At 40.0% G+C, this 18,147-nt stretch overlaps 1 protein-coding gene and 1 pseudogene across 8 annotated transcripts in view; one reads left to right on the plus strand and one right to left on the minus strand.

Annotated features, from left to right (window-relative positions):
* The window catches only part of PALLD (palladin, cytoskeletal associated protein), a 299,404-nt gene that overhangs the window by 229,809 nt on the left and 51,448 nt on the right, over positions 1-18,147 (plus strand). For all 8 annotated transcript variants that reach the window (XM_060778729.2, XM_060778730.2, XM_060778731.2 and 5 more), the window contains one exon: positions 16,164-16,853. In XM_060778729.2, coding sequence (XP_060634712.2) covers positions 16,164-16,853 — 690 coding nt within the window. The remainder of the gene's footprint in view (positions 1-16,163; positions 16,854-18,147) is intronic.
* On the minus strand, positions 5,737-7,072 carry LOC137097164 (A-kinase anchor protein 4-like; annotated as a pseudogene).

Consider the following 18,147-nt stretch of genomic DNA (forward strand, 5'->3'; position numbering starts at 1 on the left):
TTGCATGATGTCTTTTGTATATTTTGGATTTTGTTTTTGAGGGATTTTGCAACGGCAGTAATTCTCAACCTGTTGGTACCCAGATATTTTGGCCTTAAACTCCCAGAAATCCTAGCAGCTGGTAAACTGACTGGGATTTCTGGGAGATGAAGGCCAAAACACCTAGGGACCCACAGGTTGAGAACCACTTCTCTATGGTCAACACTGATCAAGTTCACTCACACTCACCATGGAGGATGGTGAGCTCTTCAACTTCAGAGGTCTTTATGGATGGGTATTATTCAGATATGCTTTAGTTATGTATTCCTTCATTCAAGGGATGGACTAGATGGCCCTCATGCTTGCTTCCAGCCCTATGAGACCCAACACTGGGCCTGCACAGCTTCTTTTTTCCAGAATTGCATGGATCTTTCTTTGTCCTCATATCTGTTACTGGCAATTTTTCTAGTACAAGTTGGCCACAAAGTGTTCACTTTCTGTACATGGTGGTTGCAAAGAAACCTTTTAAAAGGCAAAACTGCTTTATGAAAAATTCCAGGGAGCCACTATTTTCTCCTCATAATTTGTCATTGGAGCAGATAGGGTTTCATATTTGTTGTTTATTGTGGTAAGTCTGCTGATACTTTCTGGAAAGGAAGACACAACTGACTAACCTGCTTCCCAGCTTAGGATCTGCAGGAGTGACGATTGAGCTCATCTCTCTCACAGCTCAAGACTTGGAAGAAATAATGGATATTAATTATTGCTTCAGATCTGAGATAGACAAAATGGTCAAACAGAAAATCCCCCGACTCCTTTTTACAGGATAGTGTGGCATGCTAAAGCTTGAAACATCTGAAGACTTCAAGCCCAAAGGACCAAATCTGAGCCTGGTGACCACAATTTTTGCTGGTGGCCATATTATTTTCCTTACTTGCTCTGAACTTGAAAAATACTAAAAATAATAAAAGAAAATCAGGTGGCATCTTGGAAAGAGCCAGTTGTTTGGTAGCTTGTGTTTTGGACTGTAATTCTGGAAGCCAGGGTTCAAAGGCCTGTTTGACTCTAGGAACTCGCTGGATGACCTTCAGCAAGTCACATTCTCTCAGTATCAGAGGAAGGTGATTCAATCCCTTTCTGAATAAATCTTGCCAAGAAACCCTATGTTAGGTTCACCTTAGTGTCACCATAAGTTGGAAACAACTTGAAGGCACATAACAACAGCAGTATCATTATAACAAACTTTTAAAATATTTATCTTTCTTGTTTCTCAATAGCAACAAAAGTCATTACTGTTTTAATTTCCCTATAAACATCAGAATGCTACAAGCTCTTGGCTTATAGTACATAAAGGTTTGTTGTTGTTCTGGTATGCCTTCAAGTAATTACCAACTTATTGCAACCCCAAGACAAACTTATCTTTGGGTTTTCTTGGCAAGATTTGTTCAGAAGAGATTTGCCTTTGCCTTCCTCTGAGACTGAAATTCAGTCCTGGTCTCTAGAGATATAGCCCAATTCTCAAATCATTAAACCCCATTGGCTCGGCACATGAAGATACTTCTCTCCTAAATACATTGTTGTTTCCTTGGTATCCAATTGCAAGAGAGTAGCAAAAGCCATTACTTGAACCTGGTAATATTCCTCCTATGCCATTTAATGAGGTCATATCTACAACTATAACAATTACAGAGATTAAATTATCCCCTATTTAAGTTGCAATTGTAATTTTAGGTTATTTCATTTTTTTACTGGGGGACAAGAATTAATTAGGAACAGCTAGTAGTTTATAACATGCTCTGTCCTTCTGCTTACTTGTTTTATAATGTTTAGGTAGATGTGATCTGAATAGTAAATGTGGATTGGCTTAACAAACAGGAAAATTAGGTAAAGGTAAAGGTAGCCCCTGACATTAAGTCCAGTCATGTCTGACTCTGGGGTGTGGTGCTCATCTCCATTTCTAAGCCGAAGAGCCAGCATTGTCCGTAGACACCTCCAAGGTCATGTGGCCAGCATGACTGCATGGAGCGCCGTTACCTTCCCGCCGGAGCAGTACCTATTGATCTACTCACATTTGCATGTTTTCGAACTGCTAGGTTGGCAGAAGCTAGGGCTGACAGCGGAAGCTCACGCCGCTCCCCGGAATCGAACCTGCGACCTTTCGATCAACAAGCTCAGCAGCTCAGTGCTTTAACCCACTGCGCCACCGGGGGCTCCTTACAGGAAAATTATTGGAAACAAATTACTTGTTTGTTTTTTCCTGTTTGTTTCTCACATTGTCAGAAAAACTCGAGTGCTGAACTAAACATGCAGAGAAGAGCACTAGAAGGGAGGAAGTCTAAACAGGGAGTAACCACTTCTTAAAGAACTAAGAGTTCTGGGGCATCTTAAAGATTAACAATTAGTTATCCCATTAATTTTTCTGAACGATATAGCCCATAATGACAGTTCTAGAGAACAAGAATGAGTTCATGTTTTAAGACAGTGTTTCTCAACTTGAGGGTCAAGACCCCGGGGGAGGGGTTGCGAGAGGGTGTCAGAGGGGTCTCCAAAGACCATCAGAAAACATAGTATTTTCTGTTGGTCATAGGGGTTCTGTGTGGGAAGTTTGGCCCAATTCTATCGTTTGTGGGGTTCAGAATGCTCTTTGATTGTAGGTGAACTATAAATCCTAGCAAGTACAACTCCCAAATGCCAAGGTCTATTTCCCCCAAAATCCACCAGTGTTCACATTTGGGCATATTGAGTATCCATGCCAAGTTTAGTCCAGATCCATCAATGTTTGAGTCCACAGTGCTCTCTGGATGTTGGTGAACTACACCTCCAAAACTCAAGGTCAGTACCCACCAAACTTTTCCAGTATTTTCTGTTGGTCATGGAACTTCTTTGTGCCAAGCAAGGTACATTTCCATCATTGGTGAAGTTCAGAATGCTCTTTGATTGAAGATTAACTATAAATCCCAGCAACTACAACTCTCAAATGACAAAATCAGTCCCCTGCCAACCCCACCAGTATTCAAATTTGGGCATCTCAGGTATTTGTGCCAAATTTGGTCCAGTGAATAGAAATACATCCTGCATATCAGATATTTACATTGTGATACATAATATTAGCAAAATTACAGTTATGAAGTAGCAACAAAAAAGACTTTATGGTTGGGGGTCACCACAACATGAGGAACTGTATTAAGGGGTCACGCCATTAGGAAGGTTGAAAACCACAGTTTTGAGACTACATCCTCTTCGGTGAGCCTTACCCTTCCCTTTTTCATAGCACCCTTATGGTCCTCAAAATTAAGAGAGTAGGATGTATAGACTGGATAATAAACTATTATTTTAGTAATGCGCAGAAAATTACTTATTTATTATTAAATTACTATATTTCAAGTTTAACTCTATTTACATCAAAACTCTGTTTGATTCATTTCGTTCAAAAATTGTCTCTAATCTTCCTACATCATCTTGATAAAACTGGGTTGTTTCAGCAGAAATTTGTTCCCTTCCCTTTTATGGAAATCACACAAAACTAGAGTTTGGCTTGAAAAGAATAAGTCCCATTGAGGTTGCTCTAACTCAAAGATAATATTAACCACAGTTATCTTGAGTTTGGGCTACATGCTAAGCTGTGGTTTAGTGCAATGTCCTAACTGGAACATTATATACGCTCAGTTGGAGATGTGGCTTCTCTTGTGGTGTAATTATATGGAGCCTGAAATAGTCATATGTGTGATTATATCACTCTCTGCTTCTAGTGATGTTCTTGATGCTGCTTCTAGCATAGGGTGATCATAGGAGATGTATAACACCATCTTTCTAAGCAACACTGGTGAGATTAATTATACCATAGTGAATCTGTTTCCTTTAACTGTCTGACAGTCTTTGCTCATTTCAGTCATGTTGTATTTTGAGAAGAAACCATATGTTAATCTTATGTGATCTCAAGAATGTACAACATGGCGCGTAGACCCACTTTGCATATCTGACAAACTTGGCTTACAAGGAGTTTGTTATGCATATGGATTTTAGTTGTTGGAAATGCTTCCAATGCTACAAATAACTGGTCAACTTCAGACTTCCCCATCCATGCTTTACCATGACATTTCAGTATGGCACTCTGATTTGTATTTTTTCCAGCAAGTAAAAATAATAAATCAAAAAGTCATTCTCTGATCCTTGAGTGAAAAGACAAGGCAGTTTACTGCATTCAGACAGCCCAAGAAACCAACCAAAGGTAGAGGATCTATGGTTTTTGAGCACTGCCATCCTAGAAAAAAAAAACAGAAGGCTAAAGCCCTCGGTCGCGCAGTGGGTTAAACCACTGAGCTGCTGAACTTGTTGACTGAAAGGTCACAAGTTTCCATGGAGCAGTGTGAGCTCCTGCTGTCAGCCCCCGTTTCTGCCAACCTAGCAGTTTGAAAACATGCAAATGTGAGTAGATCAAATAGGTACTGCTCCGACAGGAAGGTAACGGCACTCCATGCAGTCATGCCGGCCACATGACCTTGGAGATGTCTATGGACAAGGCCGGCTCTTCAGCTTAGAAATTGAGATGAACACCAACCTTTACCTAAAGAATCTTGGCTTGTTGTAACATCTAAACATACCATAGAATGTGGTTGTCTTGTTACCTCTGATAAACATCGCAAAATGGAAAGTGATCTAAGAGACATTCAGCTAAGACATGTTTCTTTGCTCATTAGTGGCATTGGTTTGAGGAAGTAAATTTGCCCTGAGTTTTGCTAGCTATCCAGTTAACTTGGGAAATTTAGCCTGGAAATCTTCCATGCTATAACTGCATGGTTGTGTTCTCTCAACATCTTGAGAGTTTTAGCTTGAAGGCTATTTTTGAAAATACAAAAATAAATTATCCTTCCGCCACCTCATGCCCTCCAGATGTAGTGACCATTGTAGCTGGAGATGATAGCAGTTATATTATTGCTCATCTGGAGGGCATTTTTGGTTGGAGAAGGGTTTTTTGTAGAGTTCCAGAATATTTCTGAGATAGACAACAGGGGAAACCTTCCATACTTCCACTCTACTCTGCCTCTCCCTACAAGCCCCATTTCTACTTCAGTGCCCTGTCATCCCTTGCATATTATCCAGATTCTGCAAAACAATCATTGTGTATCCATCAATAGGAAGTTAACTATGAGCAGGCTGGTTTGGCCTGAATTTTATAGTACCCTTCCAATTGAAGAGTAGGTTTTCTGATATGGCATTCTAAACTTATTATTTATCTCTAGTGTGGCAGCTAAGTGGTGACTGGTTAATTTTGTCATGTTCATTTGACATTATTAATAAAACAGTCTCTCTCTTTCTCACAATTTTTACAATGTTTTTAATTGATGATCTTGTCCAGTTACAATTTTATCTACCAGTTGAATTCACGGTGTGATGTGGTTTTATTGTTTGCAGTGATGACAAGTGTCTGTAGTTGTTGCACCACGGAAGAGTGGGTCAGATGCCCAGGTTAGGTTGAAGCAATTAGAGAGGGAAGAGTTGGCTCTTTGCACGTAGTAAGGAGCCAATTAAGCTGCCCGCACCAAAGCACCTTTCCCAGAGTGGCACCCATCTGCTGTTTTCCAGAATGTCTCATTAACTCCTGAAGCATAACACACTTGTTGTAGTTCTTTCAAGGCAATTCCTCATCACTCTTGTTAGTGAAAATTAAGTTAGAAAGTAAATTAGGAAGCTGCCATTAAATTGTAGGCATTGTAGGAAAACAGTCTTGACTCCTTTCTTCTTTATATTGCTGACTTTCTGGTTATTTAACCATTACTTCTAGAATGTAATGGAGAGATTTTTGTGCTTCCAAGTTCAGTGATGAACAATTGTAACAGCTGCATATCCTTGGCTAAAGGGGAGCTAGCTGTTGGTTGCCCTAGCCATGAACTGACTCAACATCATCACAGATCACACCAACTGGTAAATAAATTGCTTGCTTATCTGATCCATATTGCCATTCATATCCCGTGTTCCATTAGTTTGTTTTTTATAAGGCATTTTCCCTCCTGAGTCCGATTTATGATGTGGGGGCCTGCTTGAATGGGCGTTGTGCCTCATTGCAGCCTTCTTCCAGACTTGAAGCAGCTTCACGCAAGACTTTCTGAACCATTGACAGAAGGATACCAGATATAGTTGTCTTCTGTGATTCATGGTGAGGAGGTTCTTGTAATCCACCTGTCCCTGGAGGGGACCTGCGACCTTGTTGGCTTCCTCCAGCTCGGTCATAACTTTGTGAATAGTTGGGTGAAGCAGCACGTATCTCACGAGATGCTTCCCTGGTTTTGTCCATAATATGTTGCTGTATCAACTTTAAGGCCATTCCAAAAATGTCCTTTGCATGCAGATCCATTGACCAGGGCTTTTCAGTGTCTTGAGAACTCGAGGTTGGAACTTTGCTTTCATGAAGGGATTGGCGTAAACTGCTCGAGGAAGATTCCAGTTTATCTTTGATTTCCTGGCGTGCCTTTTGTACAACCAAGGCGCATAGTTTGTTGACATAACTAGAGTCATCCGGACCTCTTCTTGGACCACTAGAGGCTGTGACCAATTTGTCAGATGATATAGTATATGGTTGTTTGCGACCCCCACTAGCAGGTGCCAGTGCATGCTGAAATCCAATTGCATATTTCTGAAGGTCATTACTTAGCCAACTCACAACATTGAGCTCTTCACTGGAGCCTTGCTTGAAGAGGCAGACTGCACCTTCAGTATTGTGGGCATTGTTCCGTTCATTGTCTTTTATGACAATAACTTCTTTCTCCTCCAGACTCCCCAGATCAAGTTGGTTGTATCCTCTTTGATCTTTGTCTTTCATATTCAAGCTGGAGACATCGACAAAGCAAATCATTTTACGGTCTTGCTCTTTCTGTCCATCGGGGTTGTAATGGTTTACTTTACATACTCCTGCCTGACTACGTAACCAGTCAATTTCTTGAGCCATCTTGGTTGTATTAAGGCAGAGTTGTATCCAGGGCCATAGACTGGTGATGTTCTATTTGAGCAGCTTTGATTCTGCCAAACTCAAGATATTGTTTCCTCTCTTAGCTTCCCATGCTCTTCTCCTGGCAAATGGGATGTTCACTTGTGTGGACAACAGGGTTTCTACGACAGCAGTGACATCATAATGCATCAGCATCACCAAGCAACCAAAGATGCTCTTAGGTGGTATTTTCAGAAAGGCTAAAAGACACAGTCAGGTTTACATACACATACTAGATAGGCTTTTAAGGAATGATTCGTTCTATCAACATTTGAAAACCACAGCACTTGTACATCGTCATTGTGACATATACCCAAATACTATTTAGTTCAGCCCCTGTTTACTATCTGGCTGACATAAATGAAGCGGCCTTCTGTTTAAAATCAAAGGATACGCCTTTTTATTCATTAATGTTATTTAGCAACCTGGAATTTGTGGCATCTGTGATTTTTAATCCTTGGGATTTTGATCATGTGTAATGAACATTGCTCTTTAGGGCCACTAGCCTGATGCAGCTTGTTCATACCAAGGCAACTTAGATTTCCCTCTTTTCTCATTGAATTGAATGGAGAAAGAGGCAGAATTATTTAATCACTCGTTTTAGCTGGTGAATGGAAATGCTGGTGATTCCCTTGTATGGCAGTTTGCATTGCTGTATGAAACTGATAGATAGTGATATGGAAATGTTGGAATAGTCCTCACAAATTATCTGTTACAGCATAGTTTATTTTGGGACCTATGACCAGGAATGGGAAGATAGTGATTCTGGATAGATCTTTGAGTGGATTGCAGTAGGTGGGCTAGACCAGTAGGTTTCAACCTGTGGCTCCTCAGATGTTTTGGCCTTCAACTCCAAGAAATCCTAACAGCTGGTAAACTGGATTTGGATTTCGAGGAGTTGTAGGCCATAACACCTGGGGACCCACAGGATGAGAACCACTGTCCTAGACAATACTGTTGAAAAGAAGAAAACTTAAGGTAGCCTAACCAGGCAGGGTGTAGGCTGTTTTCTTTTGGGGTTTTTTTCCATGGGAAAGAACTATTAGCTTTCTACAGTTCTGATACTCAGAATACATCTCTCCTCTCAGCGTTCTTAATTCTAAATGTATGTCTATTGCATCAGAGTCCATTTGGTTGCTCTTAAACATTTTGGTAGAAAACAACATGACCCTCAGGCCTGAAATCTGCCTGTCTCTTAAGACCAATTTCAAGGCAGGAGTGATTTTGTCAAGTTGGATGGAGTGTGCTATTCTATTGCCAGTTGGCTTCTGAATAGGGAAAGGATATTATTGTATCTTTCATCACAGAAAGAAAATTCAGGTATCTGAAAATTATCTATATAGGATTGTAATTGTAAAGATAATTTTGGACACCTAGTATCTTGAGCTGGCTCTAGCCAAGAGTTATCAAACAGTTGGTCACTCTTCATTTCTGGATGTGTTCATGAGCTCTAGATTCTTTTTAAACATTTAAGCACACACTGAGGGTGTACCTGCACTGTGGAATTAATGCAGTGTGACACCATGTAAATGGTATGGCCCAGTGCTGTGGAAGCATCAGAATTATAGTTTGGTGAGACACCAGCATTCTTTGGCAGAGAAGGCTAACGATCTTATAAATCTACAACTCCCATAATTACACAGCATTGAGCCACCACAATTAAAATAATGTCACACTGCACCCAGAGAAACACAGAACTCAAACATTTTAGGAAAAAAAGACCCATGAAGATTAATTTTCTACAACACTGAAAATACACCTTAATGCAACTTGTTCACAGTGTTCTGTTGGAATTAAGATGAACAAAAATCATATTGGGTATCAAAGACAGAGTTTTCCAAACTTCAGCACATTTTCGTTGTTTGAATCTCTCATGGTTCTGGGTGACTGATAGCAAAACCATATTCCTGCAGGAGTTGCCAGATGTGCAACATCGCTTATCTACAATATTAATCATCTAACTGTTCTACTCAGCTCCACCTCTGCTAAAATCCCTGTCTGGAATGAGTTTGTATATTCAAAGCAGGCCCTGTATACAATTTGCTGCTATTTGTTATGCACGAATGAATAAACAGAATGCACTGATGCTCCATGGTTTCAAGGAATATCTACAGTAAATACAGGAATCATTGTGTTATGGGTCATGGTGAAGGTTACAGTTTTCATGTCCAAGAAGACTTTTGTAAAGAGCTTCCCTGCACTTGTTTGACTTACAGTTTGCTTTTTCCAAACAGAAGCCTCCAGCTGAGATTCCTCACTGGCTCTTCCTCCCCAGTTTCTTCTAACTGTTACATGCAATAGTCATGCTATATTCTATGGACCAAAGCCACATTGTGAAAACAGATAATTCAAATAAAACAACCCTGAAGTATAATCTGCCGTGCATTGTTTATGGCAACTTGCCTTCACTGCTGCTTTCCTATCCACTCCCTTTGTTTGACTGTTAGATTGGTTTACCTGGACTGGTCTTCATCATGTGCAGGCAGGAATTGGTTGCATTCCATTTTTTGGCCCTTCCCCATGCTCCAGATGTGGGAAATTTTGTCAATGGAGTGCTTGGAAGCCAGGTGCAAGCATAACTCCTCCAAGCATGTGTTCCCACCTCCCTTCTCTGGTTTAAATCATCTCACTCTCTTCCCTTCCCTGTTTTAAATGTGGTTTTGCATTACATCTATACTATCACTAGCTGCGGCTGCAATTAGATGTTGCCAGATGCTGTTTGCAAAACCAGGCAATAATTCATAGATCTGTACCTATGTGAACACACATACAGCATGATCAGAAATTGTGGTTAGGGCACTGGTTTACAAACCACAGGTTGTGCTCATGGTGGTTTGCTGTTATGCCTATACAGTCAGTATCTATGAATGCTGTATCCTCATGTTCAACTATCCATGGCCTGAAACATTTTTCAATCCCAAATGCAAACCTTGATTTTTCCAATCTATATAAGGAATACCATTTTACTATGCTTATGTATATAATGCAATTTGAGCATTCACAGAATTTGCTATCCTGGAACCAAATCCCAACAGTTACGAAGGGCCCACTGTACTCACAAATCACTAATAAACAACAAATAGGAGTATTGGTTCATCACAAGAAGTTGTTGGGTCGCAAACACAAAGGATAAAGTACAAAGCAGAGAGAGAAAGAGTATATAGAATGAAAACATAAAATTAGGTCTAAACCATACACTAAGAAGCTCACACCCTACTTTGGATTCCTAACAACAGGTAGCAAAATCTATGTTTTTATATGATGTCCAGATTAAAGCTATGGTTAATCAACTGGGTTCCTACCTTAAACTTGACTTGGAATTCATGGTCTAAGCAAGTTATTAGTAACCATGATTACTGCTGGTTCAGATGTAAAACTAAACCCTTATTGGGTTTGTTGCATATAGTGGATTAGTGGAGGCAAAAGGGAATATATGCTCAAGAGGCTTCTGGTTTGCAAACTCTGTTTGTACATAACTAACATTATAGTATGTGCCCAAGACATCAAATGAGAGACCATGCCAACATGAAAAGTCCTATGACACCTCAATTTGTCTTGTGCTGCTTATCACTCATGAGGCCAAGGTAAAATCGCAACCCAGGAGGACTGCAAGATCATGTGTAGTAATAATAATAATAATAATAATAATAATAATAATAATAATAGTTTATATTCTGCTCTATCTCTCCTAGGGGACTCAGAGCAGATTACAGAACAGATATACTGCAAACATTCAATGCTGTTATACAATTAATAGGACAGACAGTACATAAACAGAGACAAAGGCTTTCCCCATCTTTTTCCATTTCCGGCATCTGAAGGCTGTGCTCAACTGCAGCCATGGGAGGGCGGTGTGTGTGCTGTCGCTCCATCTTCCATGCCGAGGAGCTTTTGTTGTCCATAGATGTCTTCCTGATGTCCTTATGGGTGCCTTTATTACCTCCCCCACTTAAAGCTATACCTATTTATCTACTTGCATTTCTGTTTTCGATCTGCTAGGTGAGCAGAAACTAGGGCTGACGGTTGAGTGCTCACCCTGATCCAGGTTTGAGCTGCCAACCTTTCGATTGGCAGGATTTTCTGCAGCTTAGCAGTTTATCCTGCTGTGCCCTTGGGATCTTCCAAGGTCTTCCTAACTCTCGTACAACTTCTGTAATACAAAAGCACTGCAAGCTTATCAGCACATATAAGCAAATCTGACATTCTCTCAAAAGTACATATGCTTTGCCTAGAATTAAGAGTGTTAACTGTTCCCTTTCACACATGAAGTTTTCCTGAGATATTTATGGATACTCAGTATTTCTTTTTAAAATAGAAATTTCCATATGCAAAGAGGGAGGGAATTCCCACATCGGCAATATTAACTTCAGCTCTTGCACAGCTAGTCACACAAATCACCTCCCTGGAATTCTTGTAATCCACATTCCCTTAGAAGAAGGTAAAGGCCTTACAAATCCCTTACATTAAAACATTTCTGTATCTTTTCTGTGTGTTTCTACATATTTTCAGTATAATTGTAGCCAGCCAGATACGTCTGATGAAATTATTACTTTGGACACTATCCACAAATACCCGGTAAAAAGAATGGAAACTTGGATATGGTTATCATTTTGTTTGAGACTTCAATGAATTGTGCCATTTTGGTGAATTCTAAATTGCTTTAATTTCTCTACAAACCCTTTCTCTAGAAGCTTTCTTATCACAAGAGGAGATGGTGCTCATAGGTTAAGTGTCAGACCTAATATGGCTTGACCTAAACGTTTTTGATCCATGTTGTGGAACCTTTCAGTTTCATAGCTTTTAGGCTTCACTGTTGAAAACCTCAACCAACAAGAATAATCACTGGCAAGGAACTTGGGAGTTGTAGTTCAACACAACTGGCTGGGCTACAGCTTCCCCATCCCACTTTGAGCAGTTGAAGCATTTTTAAACTTTTTAACAGTTATCTTGTGAAGAAAGAAAAATCATAGTATTTTAAGAGGTTATTTTGTAATACCCAAATCTCTCTGTTAATAGAAAATATCATTTCAATGCGCCGAGACCACCTAAGAGACTAGTCAACATCTAAGCCAAGATTTTATAGCTGTCAGATACAATGTGTGATAATTACATATACATACTATTATAAATATTTATATGTAAGCTAGGTTTGATTGGTATGTATATGTAATCACAGCTCGTTTCAAAAATCTCAACAGCATCTGGAACGCTCAGACAATTTTCCAGCTGTGATAGAATGTATGTAAACAAGAATGATGAATCCTTCAATACATCCCATGTCAAGATACAACTGAACTTTGCTTATTTTAGTGAGGATGTAGCATTGCCATGATAGAGTGGTGTGTGCGTGTACAGATGCATATTATACTTAAAGGTATTAATGTCTATTGTCATCTGTGCGGTTAACTAAGTAGTTTGAAGGGATACCATTCTTTAGAAGCCAAAACAGCAGCATTTGGGAAATGTATTTTGAGCAAGCTTATATGCACTACCTGGAACTGAACTCTAAGACATTTCCAATGAATATTTCACTTTGATTGGTGTGGCATTGATTGTATTTGGGCATGATGACCATGAGGAGGAGACTGGAAACTTCTGCTTCCATTTTTGAGGATTAAAGAGGATTAAGGTTAAAATCCTGTTTTATAGGTACCAATGTACCCTTTGATGTGCAAGTACTGTATCTTAGAGGTACAAGAGGGAACTTACTTTATTCCTTGGTGGAACTGGTGATTGATCCTTCAATAAATTATAGTCAAGTCACTCAAAAAGATTGGAAGAAAAGTTTCAAAAATATTTCTTTAAAAGGTAAAGGTAAAGGTTTTCCCCTGACATTAAGTCCAGTCGTATCCAACCCTGGGGGTTGGTGCTCATCTCCATTTCTAAGCCAAAGAGCTGGTGTTGTCTGTAGAGATCTCCAAGGTCATGTAGCCAGCATGACTGCATGGGGTGCTGTTACCTTCCCGCTGGAGCAGTACTTATTGATCTACTCACATTTGCATGTTTTCAAACTGCTAGGTTGGCAGAAGCTGGGGCTGACAGAAGAAGCTCACACCGCTCCCAACCTGTGACCTTTTGGTCAACAAGTTTAGCAGCTCAGCACTTTAACCCACTGTGCCATTGGGTCTCCTATTTATTTAAAAACATCACTGTAAATAGTACTCATGAAGGCTACCTTCATTAAATAAACCTTTAAAGTTGGGTGATTTCTCCTTTAATTGATGTGTGTACATTCTTAATATACTTGTTGTTTCTTACTTCTGCTTTTCTATATTATTATTTATTAGAACAATTCTCTAAACCTGGCAAATACTATACTATCATTTATGGTGAATACTGTAGTACAGTTTATACCAGCAGTGGGAAATGCTATGACTCTCAAAATGTTGTTAAAAACACCTATAATATCTCAGTTTTGCTGTTGTTGCTAGATAGCTACATTAGTCAATGTTAATGTCTAACAACATTTAGGGACTCACAAGTTCCCCATCCCCCATACACATTATAAATCAGTAGTTCCCAACCTGTGGTCCATGGACCACCAGTAGTCCGCAAGAAGTAAAGTATGGTCCACAGCCTCACCATCACTACACAATTGCAATGAGAGAAAGTGGTCTAGTCAAACCCTCTTATAGTGCTGAAGCTTGTTAAATATAGTTTTCTATGGGTGAGCAGATGGTGACTACTATATAGCATATGTTCTCTATCAGAAAATAGAGCTGATGTGGTTTATCCAATGCAATTTTCTAAATCAGCATCCCAAATAACCAAACCGAATCTAAGGTAAAGGTTTTCCCCTGACATTAAGTCCAGTCGTGTCTAACTCTGGGGGTTGGTGCTCATCTCCATTTCTAAGCCAAAGAGCAGGCGTTGTCCGTAGACACCTCCAAAGTCGTGTGGTCGGCATGATTGCATGGAGCGCCGTTACCTTCCAGCTGGAACAGTACCTAGTAAACTACTCACATTTGCACGTTTTCGAACTGCTAGGTTGGCAGAAGCTCGGAGCTCACACCACTCCCCAGACTCGAACCTGCAACCTTTCAGTCAGCAAGTTCATCAGCTGAGTGGTTTAACCCACTGCGCCACCAGGGACTCCTTTTGAATCTAAATTTGATCAAAATGGATTTATAACACTTTTGGTACTAATGTTGGAGAGTGGTCCATGGCTAAAAAAAAGTTGGGAACCATTGTTATCAATAAATGGGATTGGCATAAGCAGTTCACATTTCTTAGGTTTTTCTTTTTTTAAAAAAACCCTATTCATTTTCTGATTCTTCCTCACTGTCCAGCAGCTTCTAATTTCTTCAATGGAAGCTGTCAAATTCAAAAAGAAAAGAGATTTGAAGGAGTCAGTCAAAGGTCCGAGCAGTGTGTCCATATTGGTTGTGAACCTGAAGTGCATCATTTTCATTTTAACTGGAAGTACAAACTAGCAGTGTATTACATCTTCTGTGGAGCAATGTGGATCCAGCTACACATTTCTTTCAAGATGTAGCAAGCAATTCCTTATGAATGAATCACTTTTTGGCAGTATAACTTGCTAGTACATGCAGAGTATTCAGAACAAGACCACACCAGAAAGAAAGAGTTAAAGCACTTTCCTATAGTAGAGTCTTGATTCAAAACAAGTCCCCTAACACCTATTTTTGGATTAAAAAGAAAAAAAATGATATATCTGCTAGCTGTCTTTGAAGTTAGTATGTCAAGTTGATTATTTTGGTGATTTCAATCATTTTATTACAATGGATTTGTTGTTTTGTTTGTTTTAAAATTAATCTTTGTTTATATTTCTTAGCTGCTGTTAGCTGTTTTTAGTGAAAATGAGAGTAGCTACTTCACCACACTAGAGCATAAATCCACTTTAAATCCAGTTGCTGCCTCCTGCAGAGTTCTGGGGTTTGTAGTTTAGGGAGGAGCCTTTAACAGCTTCACTAAACTACAAACCCCAGAATTCTGCAGGAGGCAGAAACCGGATTTTAAGTGGATTCATTCTCTAGTATGATGAGGTCATTTAGCAATAGTAACTATTCTCAAATATTGTAGCTAATAATGTAGCCAACAAATAATTAATGGGAGCCGACATGGTCAAATGGTTTGAGTATTGGATTATGACTCTGGAGATCGAAGTTTGATTCCCTGCTCAGCCATGGAAATCCACTGGGTGATCTTGGCTGAGTCACACACTTTCAACTCCCTCCCAAAAAAATCCCATGATAGGGTTATGGCCTTAGGATTTCCATCAGTTGGAAATAATTTGCCAATGTGAGACTTCTTCTCACTGATGAAGTAACTTTTCCATCATGAGTAAGATTTCCTAGAAAGTTGGGATTTTGAAAGAGAGGGTGAGTCCCCCCGATATAGTACTGCAAGTCTCCTGCAATTCACTGTTTCGTTATTGTTCGTATACTCAATATTTAAATGTTTCCTGATATTTGTTATACTTCAGGCTTTGGTTCTTCATGTATCTAACATACCTTGTTCATAATAGGTAATAGTATGATACAAATGTAATGCTCCTAAACATTACCAATATTTGTTCTACTTTAGGCTTTGGTTCTGTGTCTATCTAACATACCTTGTTTATAATAGGTAATGGTACAAATATAATAGGTAATGGTACAAATATAACATTACTAAGCGTCACCAATACCAACCCTTAATAGTTTGAGGAAGAAATGTAAAAGTATGAACTCCTTTCATCTACTTCATTCATTCTCATTTACAATTTCTTCTTCTCCTGATCTCCAACCAAAACCTTAATCATGTTCAAAGTTTATAATTGTGCTTACATCAACTATGGTTTCCAGTAATCATTTATGGAACAGCTTGAATTCCTGGTGACAATGGAAGCCCAAAGATGACATGCAATCCTTTAATATGGTTGATGCCATAGGGGAGAAAGTGGTGCTAATTTATACATGAGATGTGATAAAGTTGTAGGACAGCCAGCCAAATCAACTTCCACTTTTGTTCTGTTGATCTAGGGTTGTAGATCAGTGCTAAGTTTGGGGAAAGTTACCTTTGGGAATTGCAGTTGCATTAAGCACATATGGCTCTAGGATTCTGGGAGTCAAGAGATTTCCTTTCTAGTTGCTAAAAGTTGTTTGCGCTGAATCAAGATGATATTTATCTGCTCCTCTCTATTTGAAACCGAAATGAATTTTCTTCTAATTATTTTTCTTTTCTATTGTTTAAATTCCAGGGACCCCTTAAGAATCCAGCAGTTGCAGAACCAAATCCGACTGGAAAAAGAAGCTTCCCACTGGTATCAGCAGCCACCAGCTGGTTTCCACCAAAATCTGCCTTTGTCTCCAACTTTTCCACCTCCACCTTCATTCCAAGAACTTGAGTCCAGCCACTCCATAGTTTGCACCCCTGTGCAAATGAGTGTTCTCAACTCTCATTCTGCTCCCACCATGCAGTCGTCCAGCTCCTTCAACTACACTCGCCCCAAACAGTTCATTGCTGCACAGAATATCAGTCCTGCTTCAAGCTACGTGACTCCTTCATCCGGATCATCCACATCGAGCCTCCCATCCCCCATGTCTCCCACTGCTTCGCAGAAACAATTCGGCAGAACATCTGCTCTCTCTTTCTCTCAGCCGTTTTCACCTGAAGGGGAATACCCGTGGTCTCCTTCTCCACCTCCACCTCCTCCCCCTGTTTTTAGTCCAACCTCCACTTTTTCGGTGGCTGATTCCTTTCCACTGCCGCCACCTCCTCCTCCTCCTCTCCCAACCTCTGTCCCTTCTCCATCCCGCAGTCTTTCTCCAACATCTAGGTTTTCCAATTCTACCCAGTCACCAGCAGCTTTCCTCAGCTCCATGCTACCATCCCAGCCGTCTCCAGTCTCTGTAAATGCACTAGGACTTCCAAAGGGTGTCACACCTCCGTAAGTAGAAACAGTTGATGTCTTTTCAAAAAATTGCACTCCAATCTTTACTTTGCCTTTAGAACTGTACTTGTGATTTTTTAATGTTACTAATAGAGTATATCTAATGGTTGTACTTTTCTTTTCTTTTATTCATATGGTTGCTGTATTCTGTCCTTAGTTTGCTTTGTCTGACCAGTTCCCTACTTTTGGGCAGAGGGTGAAGCACACTTATATTTTAAAGGCTAATAATAACAGCCTGACATTTCAGACTGAGTCACAATTGATCCACCATGTGTCTTTGTGGCCACTGGCCTACTATACCATTTTTATTTTATTTTTTGCGGGGGGAACTTAGACCCATCCTGCCCATTTGGTCCTTCTTCCTGCTGTAGCTTTTTGGCAGGCATCGTCAAACTGTGTCCCTCCATCTCCCAGAATTCCTGGTCATTGAACAAACCGGCTAAAGCTTCTGAGAGTTGGAGGCCCAAACAGCTGGAGGGCTGCAGTTCGAGGATGCCAGCAGTATGGCAATGAATTTGGAATTCACTCAGAACTTGAAAAACTTCCTTTCTTGGACTGCCTGAAGAATTTGAGGAGTTTTAGATTTGAAAAAAACTTTTTTCTAAATCCTAACCAATTTCCTTTTAAGTAGTCCTCTGCATAGGCATGTATCCAAAAATGCTTTATGCCAAATGTCAAACTCATGCTCTGTGTCAAACCTAAAATGGCTAAAAGCAGATAGAAGCAGCAGGCAATATCTTGTGATTTAAAGTCATTTCAACGTATCACCTATCACAGAGTTTTCTAGAATGGAAAGGGTGGGACTCACCATGGATCATTCAGTGGGTTCTTAGTCCAATGCTGCCAAAACTGAGCTGTGCATCCTTCAGGGGTGTAATGTGTGACCCAATATACATACATACATACATACATACATACACCATTTAACATCAAAATACCTTTTTTTCCAAACATGAAGTGAACTTCTGGTTACTTCTGCTATTTGGCAGCTTGTGTCCCCCTGAGAGTTCCAGTAGCTGAAAAGCAGCCCCTAGACCTGCCTCAGTTGCCCAGCTCTACTTTATTGGCTATTACCACAATAGGTAGGATTGCTGGTGTAGCTTGTGTTGCTAGCTATTTCCTGACTGTGAGAGCTGTTAACTTCCTGACTATGAGCTGTTCAGCAGTGGAACTCTCTGTCCCAGAGTGTGGTGGAGCCTCCTTCTTTGGAAGCTTTTAAACAGAGGCTGGATGGCCAACTGTCAGGGGTGCTTTGAATTCAATTTTCCTGCTTGGACTCTTCCAATTCCAT

The sequence above is a fragment of the Anolis sagrei genome, chromosome 5 (genome assembly GCF_037176765.1).
Source record: "Anolis sagrei isolate rAnoSag1 chromosome 5, rAnoSag1.mat, whole genome shotgun sequence".
In the NCBI taxonomy this organism is placed as follows: domain Eukaryota; kingdom Metazoa; phylum Chordata; class Lepidosauria; order Squamata; family Dactyloidae; genus Anolis; species Anolis sagrei.